Source organism: Perna viridis, chromosome 1, assembly GCF_037379345.1.
Source record: "Perna viridis isolate PV_CMFRI_1.1 ecotype Kerala chromosome 1, ASM3737934v1, whole genome shotgun sequence".
Lineage (NCBI taxonomy): Eukaryota > Metazoa > Mollusca > Bivalvia > Mytilida > Mytilidae > Perna > Perna viridis.
In genome coordinates this window covers 18,183,679-18,205,123 of record NC_142445.1, presented here as the reverse complement: position 1 = coordinate 18,205,123, position 21,445 = coordinate 18,183,679, and the positions used below count along the sequence as shown (strand labels likewise).

General features: G+C 32.5%; 1 protein-coding gene across 1 annotated transcript in view; it reads right to left on the bottom strand.

Moving 5' to 3' along the window:
- LOC148627568 (germinal-center associated nuclear protein-like) overlaps positions 1-21,445 on the bottom strand; it is a 32,800-nt gene that overhangs the window by 10,494 nt on the left and 861 nt on the right. Inside the window, exons 2-24 of the mRNA XM_088574896.1 lie at positions 19,103-19,346; positions 18,627-18,854; positions 16,904-17,842; positions 16,483-16,635; positions 16,046-16,144; positions 14,482-14,550; positions 13,450-13,536; positions 12,620-12,825; positions 11,997-12,132; positions 11,495-11,776; positions 11,047-11,136; positions 10,121-10,257; positions 8,330-8,389; positions 7,032-7,181; positions 5,832-6,103; positions 5,169-5,318; positions 4,753-4,819; positions 4,256-4,456; positions 3,601-3,703; positions 2,460-2,590; positions 2,119-2,276; positions 1,144-1,299; positions 427-956 (exon numbers count right to left, since the gene is read on the bottom strand). Of these exons, the coding sequence (XP_088431022.1) occupies positions 427-956; positions 1,144-1,299; positions 2,119-2,276; positions 2,460-2,590; positions 3,601-3,703; positions 4,256-4,456; positions 4,753-4,819; positions 5,169-5,318; positions 5,832-6,103; positions 7,032-7,181; positions 8,330-8,389; positions 10,121-10,257; positions 11,047-11,136; positions 11,495-11,776; positions 11,997-12,132; positions 12,620-12,825; positions 13,450-13,536; positions 14,482-14,550; positions 16,046-16,144; positions 16,483-16,635; positions 16,904-17,842; positions 18,627-18,854; positions 19,103-19,316 (4,618 nt within the window). The 5' untranslated portion in view covers positions 19,317-19,346. The remainder of the gene's footprint in view (positions 1-426; positions 957-1,143; positions 1,300-2,118; positions 2,277-2,459; positions 2,591-3,600; positions 3,704-4,255; positions 4,457-4,752; positions 4,820-5,168; positions 5,319-5,831; positions 6,104-7,031; positions 7,182-8,329; positions 8,390-10,120; positions 10,258-11,046; positions 11,137-11,494; positions 11,777-11,996; positions 12,133-12,619; positions 12,826-13,449; positions 13,537-14,481; positions 14,551-16,045; positions 16,145-16,482; positions 16,636-16,903; positions 17,843-18,626; positions 18,855-19,102; positions 19,347-21,445) is intronic.

The following is a 21,445-nucleotide window of genomic DNA, read 5'->3' as shown; positions in this document are numbered from 1 at the left end:
TAAAACACAAGTTTTGTGAACACATAATTATATTTGGTTATTAAAAGCTGACAATAGCATCCTTCTTCACTTTTCAAAGTATTCTATTTTACTGAGGTAGCTTTAAAAACTGTGAAAATACTCACTAACCTGATACACCCAATCCCTAATCTAATAACATGCACCATTTGACCTCCAAATTACTTTGGATCAAAATCCAAAAATAGGAGGTACACAATGGGAATATGTTATAAAGATTCTGTGAATATTTCATCAAAGTCCATTCTGCAGTGTACGAGTAATGGATAAGAGATGGGTACCTCTCTGTGTAACAGAAAAGAAGGAAAGAAGGACAAACACCCTTATCACTGTATTGCTCTAACTCAAAGTGGGGATATAATTATAAAGCAGATATTTAACTAAGGAACTTCAAATTATAATACTTACTACTAAAATGTTTTTGGATGTGTGTGCCAATAGTTGCTGCCATATCCAATGGCTGCCAAGCCTTTAAATGACAAATCTTTCTGTAAAGTTCATGAGCAGTAAGCATTCTGTCTGCTACCCATCTTATTGTCAAATCTCTGTCAGGTGTATCAATTTTTAGCCTGGCCATGTTGTTGATATAGAATCCATTCTCATCACAAACATCATTTGGACGAAATGGAACAAGTTTTTTCACTTGATCGTAGTTACTCTCCATGGCAACTGATTGAGGAAATTCCAACATGGCTCGCTTCAGTTTAACTCTTGATGAATACTCCTTTTTCCACCTCTGTAAGAATTTACCTGCCCTCTGTAACTCAATACAATGACAAATGTCTTCCAACTCTGCAAGACGTTCAAATACATCTTTCTGATAAACTTCCTCCGACACTTCCTCTGACATTTCCTTAGCTATGAGGTCAATAAGTTCATCAGTTACATCATCACTGCACCTCTCGATCTGCTGCTTCTTTAACGTAGCTTTAACTTCCCTAAAAACAATAAAAAAAATATCATTTACACTGATACAAACAGAGTATAATTACTGAAGTTTTGTAAATTGCAAGTTAGGTAAGACTGACATTATTCTTGTTTTGCTAGGTAAGACTAACCTAATTCCCATTGTGGCTACGTTTAGGACTTACATGTAAACCACACATGTGGATTGATAAGACTGACCTTATTTCTGCTGTTGCAAGGTTTAAGACTTCTTGATCTACAACATCTTTGATGATATCTGATGTTTGTTGAACTGCTGCAGTCTGAATCATAATTTCTTTATCTTTCTTTTCTTTTAACAAAGTGGCTTCAGCATAATAAGATTCAGAGAGAGATCTACAAAGAAGCAAACCAAACATAAGTTCACATAGTGAATAAAGCAATGAATACTAATGTTAAAAATAATGAAACCACCATGAGTTTAAAGGTATCTTTGAAAAATTGTATTTCAAATTACTTTACTAAAAGTACAAAGAGAACAGAAGATAATAGTTTAATAAAAGAAAACGTTTTTTTTTTTTTAAAAGATTGATGACCAACTTAACTAGATATCATTAAGTTGAAAACAATCTCTGTAGGCCCTGCTGTGGTAGAATTCCTGTACATTAGCCATGCACAACACATTCAATTTATCAGGTAAAACTCATTACAGCAAAGACACAAACAGTTATTGCGAAGACCATAAAATTGACCTTGAGATCAAGTTCAAGGTCGAAGGTCATCAATTATGGAATGCAAGACGTCATCTTGAGCTGATCTACCCTCATGCCAAATATTAAATGCTACACCAAAAGGCAACAATATTACAGCCCAAATACAAATTTGTATTGAAAATCATTAATTTGACCTTGAAGTCAAAGTTTAAGGCAACAGGTCATCAACCATGGTATGCAACACATCATCTTGCATTGAACTCTCCTCATGCCAAATATCAAAAGCTTGTAAGTAGAAAGACAATACATAAAAATAAACAGATTGAAAACTATTTTGTTCAAAAAACAAAATAATAATACAAAATTTTAAATCTTATTACGTTTTTAAAATTTATGCTAAGCTTAGTCAAATGAAGCTACAGTATTAATAACTACATTTCCATGAAAGGGTATTTTAATCAATCAAATATCAATGAATGAGAACAATTTAATTTTACTCTACCTGACATACTCTTTTACAACCTCCTCTACAACAGTATCACAAACAGATTCTGTTTGAGTTGCCATCATCTTTGCTCCGCGAACTAAATCATCTGCTACTTCCTTGGCCATGTCTCCAATTACATCCCAGAACAGGTGCTTGGCTATTTCTTTAACATCCTAAAGAGCATGTGTTAATTATTTAATACTGTGATGGATTTATAAACTCTATTTTCCTCAAACTTCTTAAACTATTTATTATACTACACAAGAGTTCTGACTATTAAATAAAGCAAAATACTACTACATCTATCCTCTGAACAACCAAAGAGTAGAGGGTAAAATGTATATACAATATCTTACATCATTAGTATACTGAATTTTCGGAGGCTTTACTTCAGGTTTGAAGTCTAGTTTAACTTGTGGTTTAACTTCTGGGTCAAGAATTGGTTTGTCTTGTGTCTGTCCTGGTTTGACCTGAATGTCTTGAATATCTAGAACAAAAGAAAAATAACAAGTCTTAAATTTGAACAATTAAAATCCTTACAATTAGTTCACTTCACCATCACTACTTATGTATAGAAAATACCTTTACAGATGAAGAAATGCAAATGTAACAATGATTTGCAAAACTTCCAATAGTTGTAAAACAATGTAAAAATACTTGCAAATCCAAAAATTATATAAAAATGTGTTCAAGAACCGTTAAAATCTTGAACAAATAAGAATTTCTACAACTTCCACTGATGGAATCCACTGTTGGCCATGTTGTAATAAATTCTTGTGAAAATATGTAAAGACAGACTCATGGTATCTCACATGCCAAATTTTAAAACCCTACTATTAGAAAGATTTACAATCCAGACAAAGTCGTTACCTGAAAAATACCACAATTAAAAAAAACCACAAAATTTGACCTCAAGGTCAAAGCTCACTAACCTTGGAGAATGACACATCATCCTAATGGCATCTTAAAACATGCAAAATATTAAAAATGGGTCAGATAGAAATGGCTGAATTGCAGTACATAGTAAGTAGAAATACAACAGACCTGAAATTGCATATGACAATATGGGACCTCATACTGAAGTTGTGTAGCAGGTATCTAGTGGCTGTGATTTATAGTTGATGAGAAAAATGTTTTAAAAATATTTCCCCCGCATTAAGCCAATTTGCACAAGTGCAACCACCCAAAACCCTAAAAATGTGCAGACCTGGCTTCATCTGTAATGGGCAAATAAAAAACAGACTGATCACTACAGGGCATCTTCAACATTATTGACACCCTCAGGGAATTTTGAATAAACAAAATAGAAGGCTAAAAAATCCTCATTCCAATTTCCTGATTTAAAATAAAAGAGGACACATTTAGATTTTACCAAATTCTAATGTACTTTGATATACAGTTAGTAAGGAGTAAAACATATAACAATTTAAAAGAAAAAAAACCAATAGTTTATTTGAAGATACAGAAATGTAGAAGACATAAGCTTAACATCCATACCTGAAACATTAATATCTAGTTTTCCTACAAATCTGTTGTTATCATCAAAACTATTGACAGGAAAAGGGAATGTCATTGGCTGTATTACATCTCCATTGATCACCTGAAATGATCAGCATCACAACAGTTGAGTAAAATTTGACCCAGTTTTAAAACAGTCTCACCCCAATAATGCAATACAAAATCTATAAACGCAGTGTAATAACATGCTCCATGAGATACAGCTTAGTAATATCACAAATGTTGAACATTGAAAAGTTAGGGTAAATATGAACTCTAACAACACTCATTTTGTAATTTTAAGCAAAAAACTATCAGTGCTATATAAATTGCAATACTAAAACAAACCTATCTAGGGGCAGATCCAAGACACTTTAAAGAGTAAGGATGCCAGTTAGAGAAGGGGATGGGTTCCCAGTACATTAGTTGCCATTTTGTGTCAATTTTACACATGAAAATTACAAATTTTCCAGTAAAAAGGAGGGGGCCAACCCCCTGCAACCTCTTTAGGGTCTATGTTATTTATTATTCACAAGAAATAACCACTGCTAAGGTTTCTGGAAGTGGTTAGTGAGACATAGATCTGCCAGTGCTATGTTATTTAGTTTTCACAAGGAATAGATTATCAGAGAGACATCAAATCTAAGATGATTACCTGACCAACTGGTGATGTGAGTTTACACTCTATAAGTGAGGGAGACCTCCTTGGAAGCCAGGATTCCTCAGGTTCAATATAGGCTGATTTGTCAAGTATAACATAAGCTTCTGTAACATTTAGTCCATGAAATTTACAGAAAAAGCTGGCCTCATTTTTATCCTCAAATCCTAATACCCTCATTAATTCTGTGAATGAATACTATAAAAATGAAAGAAAACATTTTTGAAATTAAGAAATATATCTCAGAAATAAATTCAATAGGTTGAATAATAACTAAAACAAACTTTGTGGTGGTAAAATCATAATAGAATTGACAAATTCAGATATTGTAAGATGGTAAGACAAGTCAGTTTAGCTTCATTAACAAATTGACTTTATTTGAATACTTGCAAATAAGAGATTACGCAAGTAAAATGACACTTCAATTAGAAAAAAAATTACAAGCCATGAAGTAATTAGATGTATATACAATTTCACATAACAGCACGACTTACATGTGATTTTGGCCTGTATGCCTTTAAAAGTGTCAGTAATGCTTTGCTCCTAATTTGAGTAAAGTACCTGTAAAAATTAGAACATAACGTTACCCAGTTATAGCACCAACTAATTCAATATCAAAATGGTTTTTCCCTACAAACAAAGACCTTTATAAAAATGCACATTTGTGTAGTGTTAAATATCAATTTAATGTTTTCATACACAATTGATTGTGATTTGTAAAGTGACAAGATGTACATTGGATTGTGCAAACCAGACATCTAATTCCATACAATTCTCTGTCAGCTGGGTCAATGAAGACCACAAGGCCTTGAAACTTCCAACAAATAACGGTGTAAAATTTGCATTTTAAGTCAGAATGCAAGCACTGCTGACAAGGAACTTTAAATTATGATAAAATATGTATACAAACCTATGCATTATACAAGCCTGAAGGAAGGATGCATGTTTTACTAGTTTAAAGAATCGTACAAAGTTGTTACTATTCAATGCAGAATGAACTTGTACTGCAAAGTTGATATGACTTGTATTCCTGATTTCTGGCCTCAATTGTTGGGTTTCTCTGTAAAAGTTGATTATTATAGTTTAGTTTATGACGAAACATTTGGCCAAGAATTAATTCTATACTGCATGCCATGAAATTCCTGTAAATGTATTAATTTTCAAGGTTGCTAATTTTCACAGATTATGTCACATTAAAATGTCTCAATTTTTGCGGTTCCCAAAAATGATAAGCTTAAAAATAATGTGAAAAATCCATTTCCCGAGTACTGTTTTATCACAATTTTCTGTACACCTCAAAAACAGCAAAAATTGGTACACCTAAAAAAATTAATATGTTTACAATATATCATTTAATTTATACAGACCTCATAAAACTACCTGAGCCTATCTAGACAGAATAAAATACTGGATATGAAGCAATGAGTTGCTGAAATGCATTGTCCCAGTTTTCTGAGAATGAAATAATTTGCGATTATCAAAATCACAGTTTGCAAATTTAAAATTCTTGCAATATTTGTATCATTATGTTAACACTTTCTATTTGAATTAAAAGTATATTAACCATTTCTACCTTAAAATATCTCCTTCATTTAGATTCATGAGAACCATATAGCTTCTCATCTCAGCCTCATTCTTACAGAATACATGGTGTTTTTTCTCTAAGTCATGGTAAAACTCCTTCAGAGTTTGTAAACATTTGGTCATGTTCTCATTGTTTATTTTTATATCAAATGAGTGCATGTCCTCCTCACACAGCCGTTCACTACAGAAAATATGAAATCGTACACACTTCTCCAACAACTCAGCACTGTCTGGAGAACTTAGCTGCTGTTGGGTGATATCCTGAAAATATTATTGACAATGGTGTCTGTAAATATTTAAATTATTGTGATTTTTTAAGGAATGACTGTTATATTTTTCGGTCTATGAGGAAATAAACTCAATGCCCATAGAGCACACTAAAAAACAATAGCAGGTTATTTTCAATTTTGCAACATGGGATTTGAGGTTATTTCAAATAGACCAAAAAAATATAACAGTCATTCCTAATAATTTAATTTTGGCATCAAAATTTAAGGAATAATAAAAAAAAAAGGTTGATGACATCACAGTCACATGACAAAATTTGGTCTATGAGATGATGGACTAATTTTTTTTATCCAATCAGAAAGCATATTAATTCTGAAATTAAATTATTATCATTTGAACAAAAATGACAATATGCTGCAATTGTAATTGCAATAATAATAAATCACATTTCAAAAATTTTACTTTAAAACTTATTTTCTATTGTCAAAGATAGCCTGACAAGTGGATAAGATAAAAGTTACATAAGTTACATCCTCCATTACAAATACAAATTTAACATAATGAAAACATAAGACAGAATCTAACACCACTGAGAGTGCAAGACAGGGAAATCTCAGACCCCAAGGGTAAGATCTCCAGTTCTACTGAGTTAGAGAACATAAAAATCTCACCTGAGGGTGTCTTGCACTTTCTGGCTGTTTTTGATTCTTTTTCTTACTTTTAAAGTTGCTTTTTTTTATTAGTACAACCTGCTTGCCAAATTTCATTTCAATTTACAAGATGTCATAAAACATTTTATTATGACGTCACAAAAGTCATGTGTTTTATCTCACCCACAGGTGAGATAAGGAAATCTAATATGGCTAAAAATTGGAATACCTTTGTCTCTTTAGTAAGAAATAAACATTTGTAATCATTAAGAACTAAGACATGATTTTCTGTATAAGGGATCACATATTACCTTTCTTATGCCTCTTGTCCGATCCCACAAAAAGTCAAACCATTCTCCCCACTTCCCATCTTCACCTTTATCAGCAATTTCACATAGTAGGTAATTCATGGTCATCATCAACACTGGCAAAGGCCGTAACTCGTGTGGTAATGGTTCTTCCTATAGAATTAAATATACATAAAGTAATAAAAGAACAGAATTCCAAAAGTACCTGAAACATTTAATTATCTCAGCTGTAGATACTGCTTTAAAGATAAAAGTTATACCTTATTTTTCAAAGACGAAAAAATATTTTTAAAACATCAAGATCATGCCACAAGTAATCTGAATGCAGATATCATCAAAATGCATCTTCCATATAGGCTCAATGAAAACATTTCAATAGTTTAAGGTGTGAGAGTGACATTTCAAATATCAAAGGGTAATAGCTCTACCAAAATTGACATTGAGGCAATCAACTTTGAATTTGATCTTATGGCCATTAAAATACACCACCCATTAAGGTATGATCAAAATCCATTAGTAAATGAAAGTGTGATGGGTATTGCAGTCCAGGAAAAAATGCTGATTTCAAATCAATATATTTAAATCTTTATTTTCCTCATGACAGTTTCCAGTTACGTACAAAGTTAAAAAGCCAATACATTATTTATTTTCTACAATAAAAAGATTTTAAAACTATCTCCATTCTTTCCTTTATTTAATGAAAAATCACCTGAAATTTACACAATTAAATATAAGCAGGAAATATTCTAAAAGCTTTAGGCGAAAAAAAATTGTTAGGTTCTCAGGCACTGCAGCATCCCTAAAAACCCTACCGCATCTGTGATTTTTATTATGGTAAAATGAGAAATTTTATATCCATTCCAGAAATTTTCAACTCCAATCCGTAATTAACTTCTAATTAGTTACGGAATCATTTGCCCGCCTGACAGAAATGCAAAAAGATGCGAATAAGGCTGTTATTTAACATTGATCATTAAAAACGAAAGTTTGCCTTGTGGCAGAGAGATGGCTTTTATTTTTTGGCACATCTGATATTCCAGTTAAGTTTTAATGCCCCATGGAGTATTTTATTAAACTTCTCAACATCCTGTACATTTACAGAATTGTTCAATTTGATGAAATTTTTTGAAAAAAAAAAGAAAACTTACTTCTGATAAAAAAAAAAAAAGACTTCTCTCACTCATCAATTTTTTTTTTAAAGTGGCCTGAGAACCTAGGCATTTTTTTTGTATGGCCTTAAATGTATTTCAGTTTTAGCAATTACAATTAAAGTGTATTATTTCAAATTCAATGTCGGGTACCTGATCAGCTGAGGATCTACTGTATTCTTTGACAGCTTTACTGTGATCAACTTGTGGATTCTGTAATGAAACATTTTATTTAAGATGTAGGAGTTCAGTAAATATACAAACATTACTTTTGAAAGAGGTATAAATAATACAACAACACATGGAAATTGTTTTTAAAAACCTTATACAGTGAAACCCTTCCATACCGAACAGGTTTTGTTCAGTTTACACAAATGTTCAGTTTACATAGGTGTTGAGTTTACAAAGTTGTTCAGTTTGCATAGATGTTCAGTTTACACAAGTGTTCAGTTTACACAGGTGTTCAGTTTACATAGGTGTTCAGTTTACACAGGTGTTCAGTTTACATGGGTGTTCAGTTTACATAGTTGTTCAGTTTACATAGGTGCTCAGTTTACATAGCTGTTCAGTTTTCTCAGTGTCACTTACAACCAGACAGTTTCGGCCTTTAAGGTCTCAAAGCGGTATCTGGCAGTAATTTTATACTGCATATAGACCAAGATTCATCTGTTTTGTTTATAATGTTATGACACAGTCAAACTGTTTGCCTTAAGATGTTTTCATGAAGATTTTATTGACAATTTGTTAACAAACTGGTCTGCCAATTAAACCAGATGTTTGCAAAACATTTTAATACAATATTATGACGGACAGGCATTGCGCTAGAAAAGTAAACAGATTTTCCAGCCACTTTGTTATGATTGTAAACAGTTTGAATTGGCAATACATGACAGATAAGACATGTAAGAAAAAGAAATAAAAAGACTGAAATATTATTTTAACTGTATTGTAAGGTAGAGAGATAAAAATGGACTACTATGTATGATATATGATGCGCCTTAAGATAATTAAATAAACTGAAGTCAATTTTACAAAAGATTTAACTTTTGATTAATGTTTTAATTAATTCATTCACCTACAATATACTTACCAGTTGGGAGTTCATTAATAACAGGTGAGTGATCAATTAGTCCAGGTTATAATTTGGCTTCAGGTGTCAAGGATCAATAAATGAAATAATTAACTTCTGATTGGTCGGTTTATACAGGTAAATAATACTTATCAATAAAGGAAATAAATACAGAAAGAACTCTGAATTCGGAATTGACAGGATTTGGTTTAGACAAGTGAAATGACTACAGTTTGAATAGGAAATTCAACGGTACTTTGAAATTAGTTCAGTTTAGAGTGAAATTCGGTTTTCTCAGGGTTTGGTTTACATAGTTTTCACTGTTTATGGGAATGAGTAAAAATATCAAATCTCTCTGGCTTTAATGTTCAAGGTGATGAATTCAGACACACGAAAAGTCCTAGCATTAAAATGCTTTCAGTAGTTATCTAGATAAAATAAATGTTCTAATAAGATGAACAGGAGACTAAATGAACATTTAAAGGTATATTTACAATACAAAGAAAAAGAAATAAGGTGTGGCTTCTTGAGAAAAACAAATAAAGATAGTGTTGTAAATTAGTTAAATCTTTATTCAATGCACTTATTTTGAAAAAAAAAAGCAGTGTGTGAAACCTTTTTCTTTTTTAAATCTTCTCACGAAATGAGCATGATTTGACTCCCAAAATTATACTCCACCATCAAGGATCGAACCCTAGACCGCTTGGTGACAAGCCAGCGACAAACCGATTCGGCTATAGAATTCATCCTTCAGCCAAGTCAATTAACTGGCTATATAAATCTCACTACCCACTTCAACACAGGCAGGCTGCCCTGTCACAGTATAAAAAAGCATGTTACAAACCAATTCAGTTTCTTCCTTTTGTAGCACTTACCTGACTACCAGGGTTAACTATTTCATACACATGAAGTCTTCTTTTCTCTTCCCTGTCATATCTCTCTTTCTCCGGACACATATCACTACATGTACCAACAAACGCTTGGGATTTAAGGTTAGCTGTTTTCTTCATACCTTGAAATAGATAATCATCTATTCATCTTAAAAAAACTGAAAGTAATATATAAAAAATAATTTGTAAAGGTTTTAAAAAAAACTTAAGTTGTCTTAATTAGAATTTTAAGGATAGCAAGCCAAATACTAGTAAAACTTCTGCTCTGCAGAGGCAATTTCAGGCATATTCACTTTTCATTAAGGCTATAATAAAAAAAAAATCCCAGATTCTGAACCAACTTTTCTGAAATATTTAGGCAGTGGGGCGGATTTTATTCTTTATTTTCCTACAGTATCTGTCACTCATGACACAAACTTGTGTTGTTGTTATCATCATCTATTTGTACTTGGCATTAGATTTTGCCAGTATAAACTTATAAAAACAGCTCTATCAAAGTATGTGTGTCACTACTGCTACACCTGTACCAGTTTTCATATATTTGGAATCATTTTTCTATGAAATATCAGAGAAAGCTATGTCTTAGTAAAACAAATTTTACTCAGTAACAATTATTATAAACCAGGTTCAGACAAGGCACAAAATATTTCTGGAAATTTGAAAATAAAATAAATCCGTGCAGGCAGGAATAAGAATCTAGAAATATCTCTATTATGGCATAATTGTAGTAGTGAACTTTCAAGGGCAAAGACACTTACATTTATAAAGAATTAATAAAATAATTATTTGAGCTTAAAATTACATTTAACCACTTAAAAAAACATTTTCATTTATATCATTTATGAGTTTTCAAAATTTGAAATAACCAAAGCAAGCAATTGTAAGCATTTTAGCATTTTGCTACTTCAAACCTAATCTTATGATTTTATCTCTCAAATTCAGGATCTGCAATTTGTCTGCTGTGGTCTGACAAACTGTATTTCTCAGCATGGTTAAAGATCCTACAAAATGAAATAAATACCATAAAATAGTATCATGATTTCTGTGAGAGGGGTTTACAATGCTTTGTGTATGTTTTAAGTCCATGAAACGGTAAGAAAAATTAGAAAATGTGCCAGAGTACCTAACTTATTGGTAATTACAACATACACAGATATTGACCTCAAACTGGCATTTATGGCAACTGAAATGAGTTTCATCAAGAAACATTTGATAAATGGAAGGTGAGGCTCACCATATACAAGGTACAGGTTTGTATTATTTTTAGAACATAATAAATATTCATTATTGATTTCATACTTCATGAAGAATTTACACCCTAAACATGATATCTATAATGCTAACTCAACATTAACTAACCCTTATCTACAGTGGTAGGAATGGTTACGGCAGTTCTGGAGGATGATGGTACTGGACTAGAACGGCGACCAGGGCTACCAACCAATGAATGAGCAGAGCCTGATCTACTGGCTGATCCTTTCACCTGACTTTCTATATATTCCTCAGGTCGATCCATTATCTTAATCTGCTCATCATTTACATCACTGGTTCCTGACATTCCAGCTAACTCGTCATCAAGATCATTCTTAGCCCATCTGAATTTAGCACTTTTTGAAGTTGTTGGCTTTTCAGCTGATAAGTCTGAAATGGAAATTAATAAATTTAGTTTTCAAGTGATGTTTTTACCTATTGGACACAAAAAATGTCTATGAAGAGTGCTTCATTTACATCCAATATCTTACCTACATTAAGATCAAGGTGTATAACTATGGCATTCTTAAACATTGAATCAAATTAATGATAAAATAAATAACAAATCTCAATATAAAGGTATATACATGTATCCTGAAAATAACCATACCACTGGTTCTCTTTTTACCAGGGGTGGTATCCAGATCTTCATTAGATCTCCTTCTTATATTTTTCCAGAAGATTTCCATGGGTCTCACACCTTTGTCTAAAAACCTCCCTCTTGTTTTGGCTTCTTTTGCATCTTCCTGTAACATCAAAAATTAATACAAAGACATTTTCATAATCAAACATTAAACATTGAACTTTTTAGTTTGAGAACTAAATATCTGAAACAAAATATCAGAAAACAGATGCTTTCTTACAAACATTACCAAAACAATTATTTAAAAAACTCTTGAGTTTTGTGTTATTGTGTAACATGAAGAATGACATACATACACATTCTCACTGACAGTGTCATGCAGTATTGAGAAATTGTCTGGCATTTTTCTGAATAAAGTCACTTCATATGATATAATTTCTAATGTATAATGCTAACAGTGACCAGATTTGTTTCAAATATCAGTTAGTTTATAAACCTGAAATGAAAGACAATAATTTAAAACTCATCATGTCAAAGCAATTAAAGTAATCTTAGTATATCAAGTATCAACTCGACGCTTAGCTTGCCTCAATAAAATACAGATAGTTGCACCTAAAAATGAATGTAATATGTATGTATCAACTACTTACATGTGTCTTAAAATGTACAGTAGTAAGAAGTTTTCTAGGATTAGGGAAAACTTTGACCACTTCACCATACTTAGAGAAGTGTTTCCTCATTGCCATGACATTGTTATATTTTATGGGTACATTGTTACAAACTAGAACCACCCTGTTAGACATGTCATCTGAGCTAGACATTCTTCTCACTGATCTCTTTGACAATGGTTCTTCATCTACATAAAACAATAATAAAATTATACAAATTAATTTTCATCTTTAGTTTTGTATCATGTGTGTGTGTCTTTTGTATCTAACTTGTGCTTTGGTAGTTCTACTAAAATTTGTGATTGACAAAGTAAAAATCTGCCCTACATTATACCACAGTATCCTACTTAACTACTATAGACCACCTGTGTGATCTTTTGGACACTGCCTTTTAATTTTGAATTGCTGTCAATTAAGACGGTAGATGGAAAATTTAAAGGTTAATTAATGTCATCATACTTGATAACTATTCAAAATAAAAAGACAGTGTCCAAAAGATCACACAGATAGAATGTGCTAGTTAAGTAGAACACATTGGTATAATATAGGGCAGAGTTCTACCTAGAGTTCTATTTAAATTACTCACTAGCCAAGCTAGATTTTTATTGAAATTGAAACTGGTCTATTGCAACTAGATGTAACAAATGATGAGTTACTCCTCCTGGGGTTTCTTGAAAGTTAATAGCATGGTTCATCATTCCTTTGATGAGGACTTTATGATAGAATTGAAATGTCATTTTGATTCATCTTTTTTTCACTAATCCTCTCTTCCTCATATGTATACATATATTGGTTTAACTGAATACACAAACCATTATCTTTACTAGGCTTCCTTTTCGATGTCTGATCATTACTATCATAACTAGATCCCTGTTCATCAACTAACTTTCTTCTGATACCTAAAATAATTGTGCAATTTCAATATAAATCCTATATCAATTCAATCTAAAATGTCATTTAAATAAGCCTTTAATTTAGCTCCCTCTTTCCATTTTCTTTAAGTACTAGTCCATATAAAATTCAGACACTGCCATAGGTAAGGTGATTCACGGTGTAGAAAACCCCACAGAACAAACGATGCTTTTTTGGTCTACATAAGCTAAACTTTTATGTGACATTAGCCCTTTCTGTAATTAGATCTGTACTTTTGAAAAAAAAACACACTTTAACCTCCCACTGAAATCAACTAAATCAAAGAAAATCAAGAACGATAACTCTTGCAAAGTGCTAATTTCATGTACAATCTATATAATTTTTTTCTCTAAAGCACAATGCCCAAATGAAAAACTAAGTCTGGTTATTTTGTTGGTAACTGATTCTGAATTAGAAATACTAGTAAATTCCATGGTTTTTTGACATGCAAGAATTACCTTCTGTCTAACTGCGACTTAATAAATTGAAGATTGAACGTTAGTGGTAAAATCAGACAACAACATAATGTTCACATTTTTAACCCTTTTCTTAACAAAAACATAAACCTCTTCAGGATTTTTTCAGAGATTGATATGACTTATCAATTTTTCAATGCATGCATGCTGAATTAGGGAAAAAAGGAATTGCACATTTGAATAACACTGGCATCAAATTTCAAGTACAATTAAACTCTAAACAGTTTGTCAAAAATATTCACACAAACAAACACTGTGGTAACCAAGAGTCAATGCATTTAAAAATGTCAATCTCCAGTTGAAATTAAAATAATGTAAATTATATTGACACAAGAACAGACCAAGTAGTTTCATTAGTACACATTTAAAAGGAAATATTTACAATGTAATGGGTATGAGATCAAGATAAATACTATTCTAAGAATTGACTGGCAGGTAACTTTATAAATGTTATACCTGATCCAGCCACCAGTTTGCCAAATAACATCTTTTTTGATGAATGGTCTTTTTTCTTGTTTTCATCAGCTAAAAAGAGAATTAATAAAATTTCAATTTGAAGTAATAAAATGAATAGTATATGTTAAAATAAAAGGTGTAATTTTAAGATGCAAAGAAACAAATCTCTGTAACCAATCGATAAGTATAAAAATTGACCTGCTTCAGAAAAAAATTAATGGTCAGTCACAACCTTTAACAAAAAGTAAAGTCGTGCACTAAGCACATGGTATATTTGATATTAATGCAAATAATAGTTGAATATTATTATGTGAGTATATTATAAATATACAGAAAATCTAATTCAGTATTTATTGATTTAAGCTGACTTGGGAAAGTGAATAGCTTTTATTTGTATTTTATATTCGTTCTGAAGAACTGAATTTGTTCCATTCATTTTAAGTAAAACAAATACAATTTCAAAACAGACTAAACAGGAAGTTGTATCACCTTGAGTAATAAAAAAATGCTTCGCTGAGCACAGCCAGATACGCCTGCAGAGGTTGAACCACAAAACAGATGGGGCAAATATGGACACAGAATTCAAACCTAATACAGTTCTGAATTGAAATACCGTGAGCAAGCTCACAAAGAGAATACCCCTCGCTTTAAATGGACTTAAATGTGAGACACTTTTTGGATTATCTCCTTTTCCTTTTGGCATCATCCAACAATTATTATATTCCTTCATGCATATCTATATATCATACCCAACCTTCCTATAAAATTACATCACAATCCCTTCAAAAGTTTAGGAGTAGTTGTTCTTATGAGGTTTAAACATGTAAAACCCAAAATTTGGATTACCTCCCTTTTAAAACCTGCAACAGCAATCATAATCCTTCATGCACATCTACATTTGATACCCAATCTTCTTAAAGAATTTCATTAAAATTCCTTGAGTAGTTAAGGAGGAGTTGCACTTACAGGAAATGTGGACAGACTGACGGATGAACAGACAGGATGATTCCTATATGCCACCAAAGGTACTGTTTAAGTATAAGAAATTTCCCCTTTCATTATGAACAAAGTCCAAAAAACTCAAAAATTCATTTTAATTAAAAAAGGAGCTTAACAACAATAAAAATTATTTTCATAAGCTTCATGAAATCAGTCCAAAAACTGTGAAATCCCCTTTTTTAATAACAAAGTCCCATAACTCTGAATGGTATTATTCCAAATTTATGGACATTAAAAGGGAGCTTTTATTAATAAAAAAACACTTTATCAAAGATTCATTGACATTTCTCCAAAGGTTTTGAGTTATAGTTCCGAAAATATAAAATTACCCTATTTTTGTACAAATAAAGTCCCATAACTCCAAAAATGTAAAAATTCATGAAAATCAAGAACTCACATCAATAGAAAAAAAAACAATTCATTAAAATTTCACAAAAACTGGTTGCAGCATATTTACGCTATAATGTGAAGTTTGAACAGCAGACATACACTGGTATACCATAATACATCCAGTCTAGACAGACTGGTGTACAAAAACAAAGAAAACAAAATTATCAAATTTTACCTGAAGTTTCCAGTTTACCAAACAGTCCAGATGACTGTTGACCAGCAGATGCACTTTGGGTAACACCAAACACAGATTTCGCCTCAGGTTTATCAGAATCTAAAACAGTTACTTAACATTTACAGTGTTCAAAGAGAATGTGCCATAATATTTAGCTGTTGATAATATAAAAGTTGGCATAACGTTAAATACATACTGAATGTTACATGTCAAAATCTGTATCATATGCTGTATCAACTCGCGACTGCTATATCACCCCAAGAGCCATTTAAATATTTTACAAATGTTTTTAGTACAATTAATTTTGGTTTGTCCATATAAGCCTTGATGGGTACACTGACTAATATTATACTGTCTGTCATGTAAACCTTTTCAAATACACAAACAAATAGCATTCAGGTGAGATTATAACCAAATTTCAAATAGTTTTTTCTCACCTCCAAAGGAACTCCCTCCAGTTGGTAAAGCATTAAATACAGTACTTGGAGGGCTCAGCTCAGATATCAGTGGATTCACCTTCAGTTCTGGTTTACCGAATAAGTTCCTTGCTGAATCTGATTTCTTGTCATCTGAAGAACTTGCAGGCTGTGCTGAAAAAAAAAAAAATTACAAAAAAAATTTTAAAATATAAACCTTCCCATGTTTTGTTGGGCTACCTTATCATATAAATAAAAAGGACTATTCATTTTTTTTTTTTCAAAGAGTACCATATTTTTTGTTGATTTTGGTAAAAATTAGTATTTAGACTTATACTCCACATCAATTTATAGTTCAAAATATATGGTAAATATCTATATATGTTGCAAGGTAAGCTACATTTATATTGTTTGTTTCATCTAAAGACGACTTCAACAATACCTGGGAAACCAGAGGACATTGTCTGGTGATCTATAGAAGGGATAGTGCCAAAACTTTTCCAACCAAGAGTCCCTGTTGAACCATCAGATGTTGTGGTTACTGTTCCACCACTACCAGAAGACTGAATACCAAATGATCCAGTTGACTGAACCCCTAATACAGATGACTGGGTATTTTGACCAAAGTCTCCAGTGCCTTGTTGTGTACCTCCAAATGTGTTTCCACCAAATGAAGTTATAGAAGTGCTAGCATTAAAACTAGTTGATGTGGTTAAAATTTGATTCTGTCCACTAAATATACCACCACTTGTAGATGTTCCAAAGCCGTCAGATTGCGTACTATTGCCAGTGTTAGAAACCCCAAATATTCTCCCTTTGGAAGTTCCAACAGAAGTACCAAAACCAGCGTGTGAAGTGGTAGAAGCACCAAATGTTCCTCCCTGAGAAGTACCAAATCCACTAGCTTGTGATGTGCTACTAAAGGTAGGTCTTCCGAATACCCCACTACTAGTAGTGCCACTGGTGGATGTTCCAAACCCTCCTCCTTGAGTAACACTCCCACTTGCTTGTGTAGTGCTTCCAAATATTCCTCCCTGACCAGTGCTAGCAGTGCCAGATGTTCCAAATCCAGTGTTACCGAATGTTGTACTTTTTGTAGAGGTCCCAAACCCAGAACCTCCAAATACAGAACTTCCACTTGTGTTTGTCTTGAAACTTGATCCACCAAAAACACTACCTCCTTGGGTACTAGTTCCAAATCCTGGACCACATAACCCACTGGTAGCAGCAGAAGTTCCTACATTGCCAAACACTCCAGTATTTGACTGTGCTTGGAAGCCAAATCCACTTGTACCAAAAGTAGTTGCTGATGTAGTAACTGTTCCAAATGCTGGGGTTACACTGGTTCCTGCACCAAAATTTGACCCTCCAAAAGTTGGTCCTATGATGAATAGTTAAATTTGTTGATAAGAAGTCAAAGTAATGATAGTGCTTTTGTTTGCAAAGCACCATATCTGAATGTAGTTCTTGCTGTTTACTAAACAGCAAGAACTACATTCAGATATGGTGCTTTGCATTTCACTTTCTTGATAAGGAAATGGGGCACTCTTAAAGAGATAATGAAACACATGTAAACCAAAAAATTATTTTTAGTTAGCCTCATGTAGGACTTATTAGTTTTTTCTAAATTAATTATATCTGTGATTGGTATAAGAAGGTGCCATGTACCATTTATCACATTCCAGCAAAAAATGTCCCATTAAAATAAGAAAGTTTTACTAAATATGTCAAAGAATGGCTGATAAAAATTCTGTAAATCATTAAAATGGCCCACTGTCAAAATTTTAATCCCAATCACTATAACTTATCTAAAATTCAATGCCTTAAGTACTGAAAATTAACTGTATATTCACATTATGTATGGTACTACATGTACATTTATTATTATGCTCACCCTAATTCAAAATGATGTTGATCTGTAGTAAACATTTTTGAAATTGCAAATTCAGGAATTGAAATAATTTATTACTTTTTCTGCTTGAAAAACATCATACTATGTAAAACACTAGAATTCAGCCATTTCTCAGTGCAGCACATTGTTTTATCCCAAACCAGAAGTTTATACATTGACAGTCTGAAAGCATTACAATGTACATGTACATATAAAGCTTTACCAAATTAGTATAGCACATAACTATTAATATAAAAACAAAGAAAGGGTATACCTTGAGTTCCAAAACTGCTGCCACTAGGATTTGTTGTATTACCAAACCCTGTCTGAGAACTAGAACCAAACCCAGTCTGAGGACTACTAAAACTGCCTGTACCAAAGCCACTACCAACAGTAGGAGCTCCAAACCCAACTGTGTTTGTTTGTGATGTCCCAAAACCACTTCCTGTCTGACCTTCAGCTTCAGTACCCCCAAATAAAGACTGTGATCCAAAACCACTTCCTAGAATGTTTGAAAATGTACACTAAATACATGTACTGTTTATTCAGATGGTATTTAGCCAAAAAACCCTGAAAGTGTTTTACTGAAAGAACAAGGTAAGAATTATCAATTTTAACCATTTCAATCTTACTCAAATTTGTTTTCATTCACTAGTCTGCTTTATCCAAACACAAAAATCACCTAACAAGGAATTCCTGATTCATTAAAATTAAAAAGTTTTTTACTTGTTTACTTGATTCTTTAAGTACCTGATTGAGATGATCCAAAACCTTGAGCTGTCTGAGGAGTTCCAAACCCAGTACCAGCTGGGAGGTTTCCAAAGGCTGGTGATGCTTGATTAGTACTAAAGGGGCTTCCTGATCCAAATCCACCAGATGATGCTCCAAATGGACTTGCTTGTCCAAATGCAGGCTTAGATTGCCCAAACCCACCAGTCTGATTGGAAAAAGGGTTTGCCATCATAGGAACAATATCACTTGTCTAGATTGTTACCTTAAATTAAAATTAAATAACCATAAATGTAAAGATTTTATACTAAAAGTTAGTTGTACTTGTTGTAACTTACTCAAAAATGGGATTTCACATCCTTGTTTTTATAGTAATGTACAAATACATATAATAAATAAAGATTGATAGTTTATACAGAATCCTTTTAATCTGGAAAAATATATTTGTATCATTGTAAAATCTTTAAATTACGTTTAATTGGTTCTAATACTAATTATTAAATATAAATATAAATAAACTTTATTACATTTCATCCTACTTACTGCCAATACTTTTTGTCTCAGCATTTGTACAAAGACATTGTTTTTCTTAGACATGATATGAGTGCACTAAATCCTGTTGGATGTGTCTTTATTGATAAATTTGTTTAAGTTAACTAGGTGTGCTTATCCATTGCTTTTTGATTTGAACTAGCTTATGAAAACAGCGAGTACTCTTTCCAGGTAGGTACAACTTGTTGTCTCTAATCTGATTGGTAAAGTGTTTGTATTCTATGGATCACAAGAGTTAAATCTAATTCAACAGATTTTTGAAGTACGTTTTGTTGTATTTTCCCACCACTGTCCCAGGTTAAGGGGAAGGTTGAATACTCACAAACATGTTTGCCCCATCCTGAGCCACATACTTTTTATGCCTGTCCCAAGCCAGGAACCTGCAGTCAAGTGGTTGTCATTGTTTTTTATGTTAATTGTTATTCGTTTTACATTTTTTTTCTACAGATTAGGTTCATTTTTGTTTTTTATATTGTCGTTTTCTTATCACAACTCATACATTATGCCAGAGCTTTCTGTATCTACCTAGACTTTTTGATTCACTAGAATTCTTTCGATTAGGCTTCAAGAACAGGGTTATGTTGCTACAAGACTGAACTCATCACCAATGAAGTTTTATGGTTGTCATCATGAACTCATGGATTGTTACAGTGTATGAAACCTGACTTGTACAATGTGTCATAGTTTTCCTTTCCTCTTTTGTCTACCCCGGACTTGACTTTTTATGAACAACTTGGTGGGTGTTTCTAGAAATTAGACGATGCTTACTTTACAGGTGCACCTGGTCCATGCTCTCAGTTTTTAGTGGAGTCCAACTTGTTAATTTACTTTTGTTGCTTTTTACATGTATGTATAATTTTGGTTATTTTATGTTCTTTGTTGTGTGTCTGGTCTTTGTCCCTGGATAACATTCTTTTGAGGCCCTAAAATAAATGATGTGCAACTATTCATAAAAGAGTAATCAAGGAAACCAAAATTCTACTAAAATTTTGGTTCTCTTCATTACTCTTTTAGTAATAGTTTCACATCATTTATTGTGGGGCCTTTTACAGCTTGCTTTATGGTACAGTTGATGATCATGAAATGGACCAGCCTAGCGGAAAGAAGAAAAACATCACAATTAAAAATGCTACATAAGATCCAGCATAAACCACCATCAACTAAATGACATCAACAAAGACAAGTATCTAAAGATGGGAGATGAACAAACTGTTTATTCCAGGAAAGATATGGCAGTGGCTTCTTGTCCACACATTCGTGGATGGGGAGCCTCTTCAGGCTAATTGTTCACACATCTGGTTTGCATCAATAACATACAGAATCATGACAGAAATGCTGATTGGTTATGAAAATGTCAACTTATCCGAAAATATATGACTACTAATGCGTTTGCAAACAGTGGTCACATTTAATAAACTGGACAGTTTTTTATTCGTGTTATATACTAGTCATGTTTAAAAATGGAGGATTTCATGTTGGTCAGACACAGAACAAGTCACAGAAGATATGACGTCTCGTGTCAAAGTTGATGCATCATCTTTACCAGATGTTTCAAAAATTTATAATAAAATCAAGGACAAAAATGTGAATATCCCATGAATTAAAAAGTACTTTAGTGCTGACATGGAATGTTCTTAAAATTTAAGTTACTTCAAAGGAGGACCAGTGTGAATGGACATGTTTAACATGTTTTAAAGAAGAAATTGCAAGACCAAGACTCACTAGCTTGTGAATACTGTTTGCAATGGCAGCGTTATGAGTTAAAATAAGCCAGACTGAATCATGTACCAAAACAATCTTTCTGGATGAGCA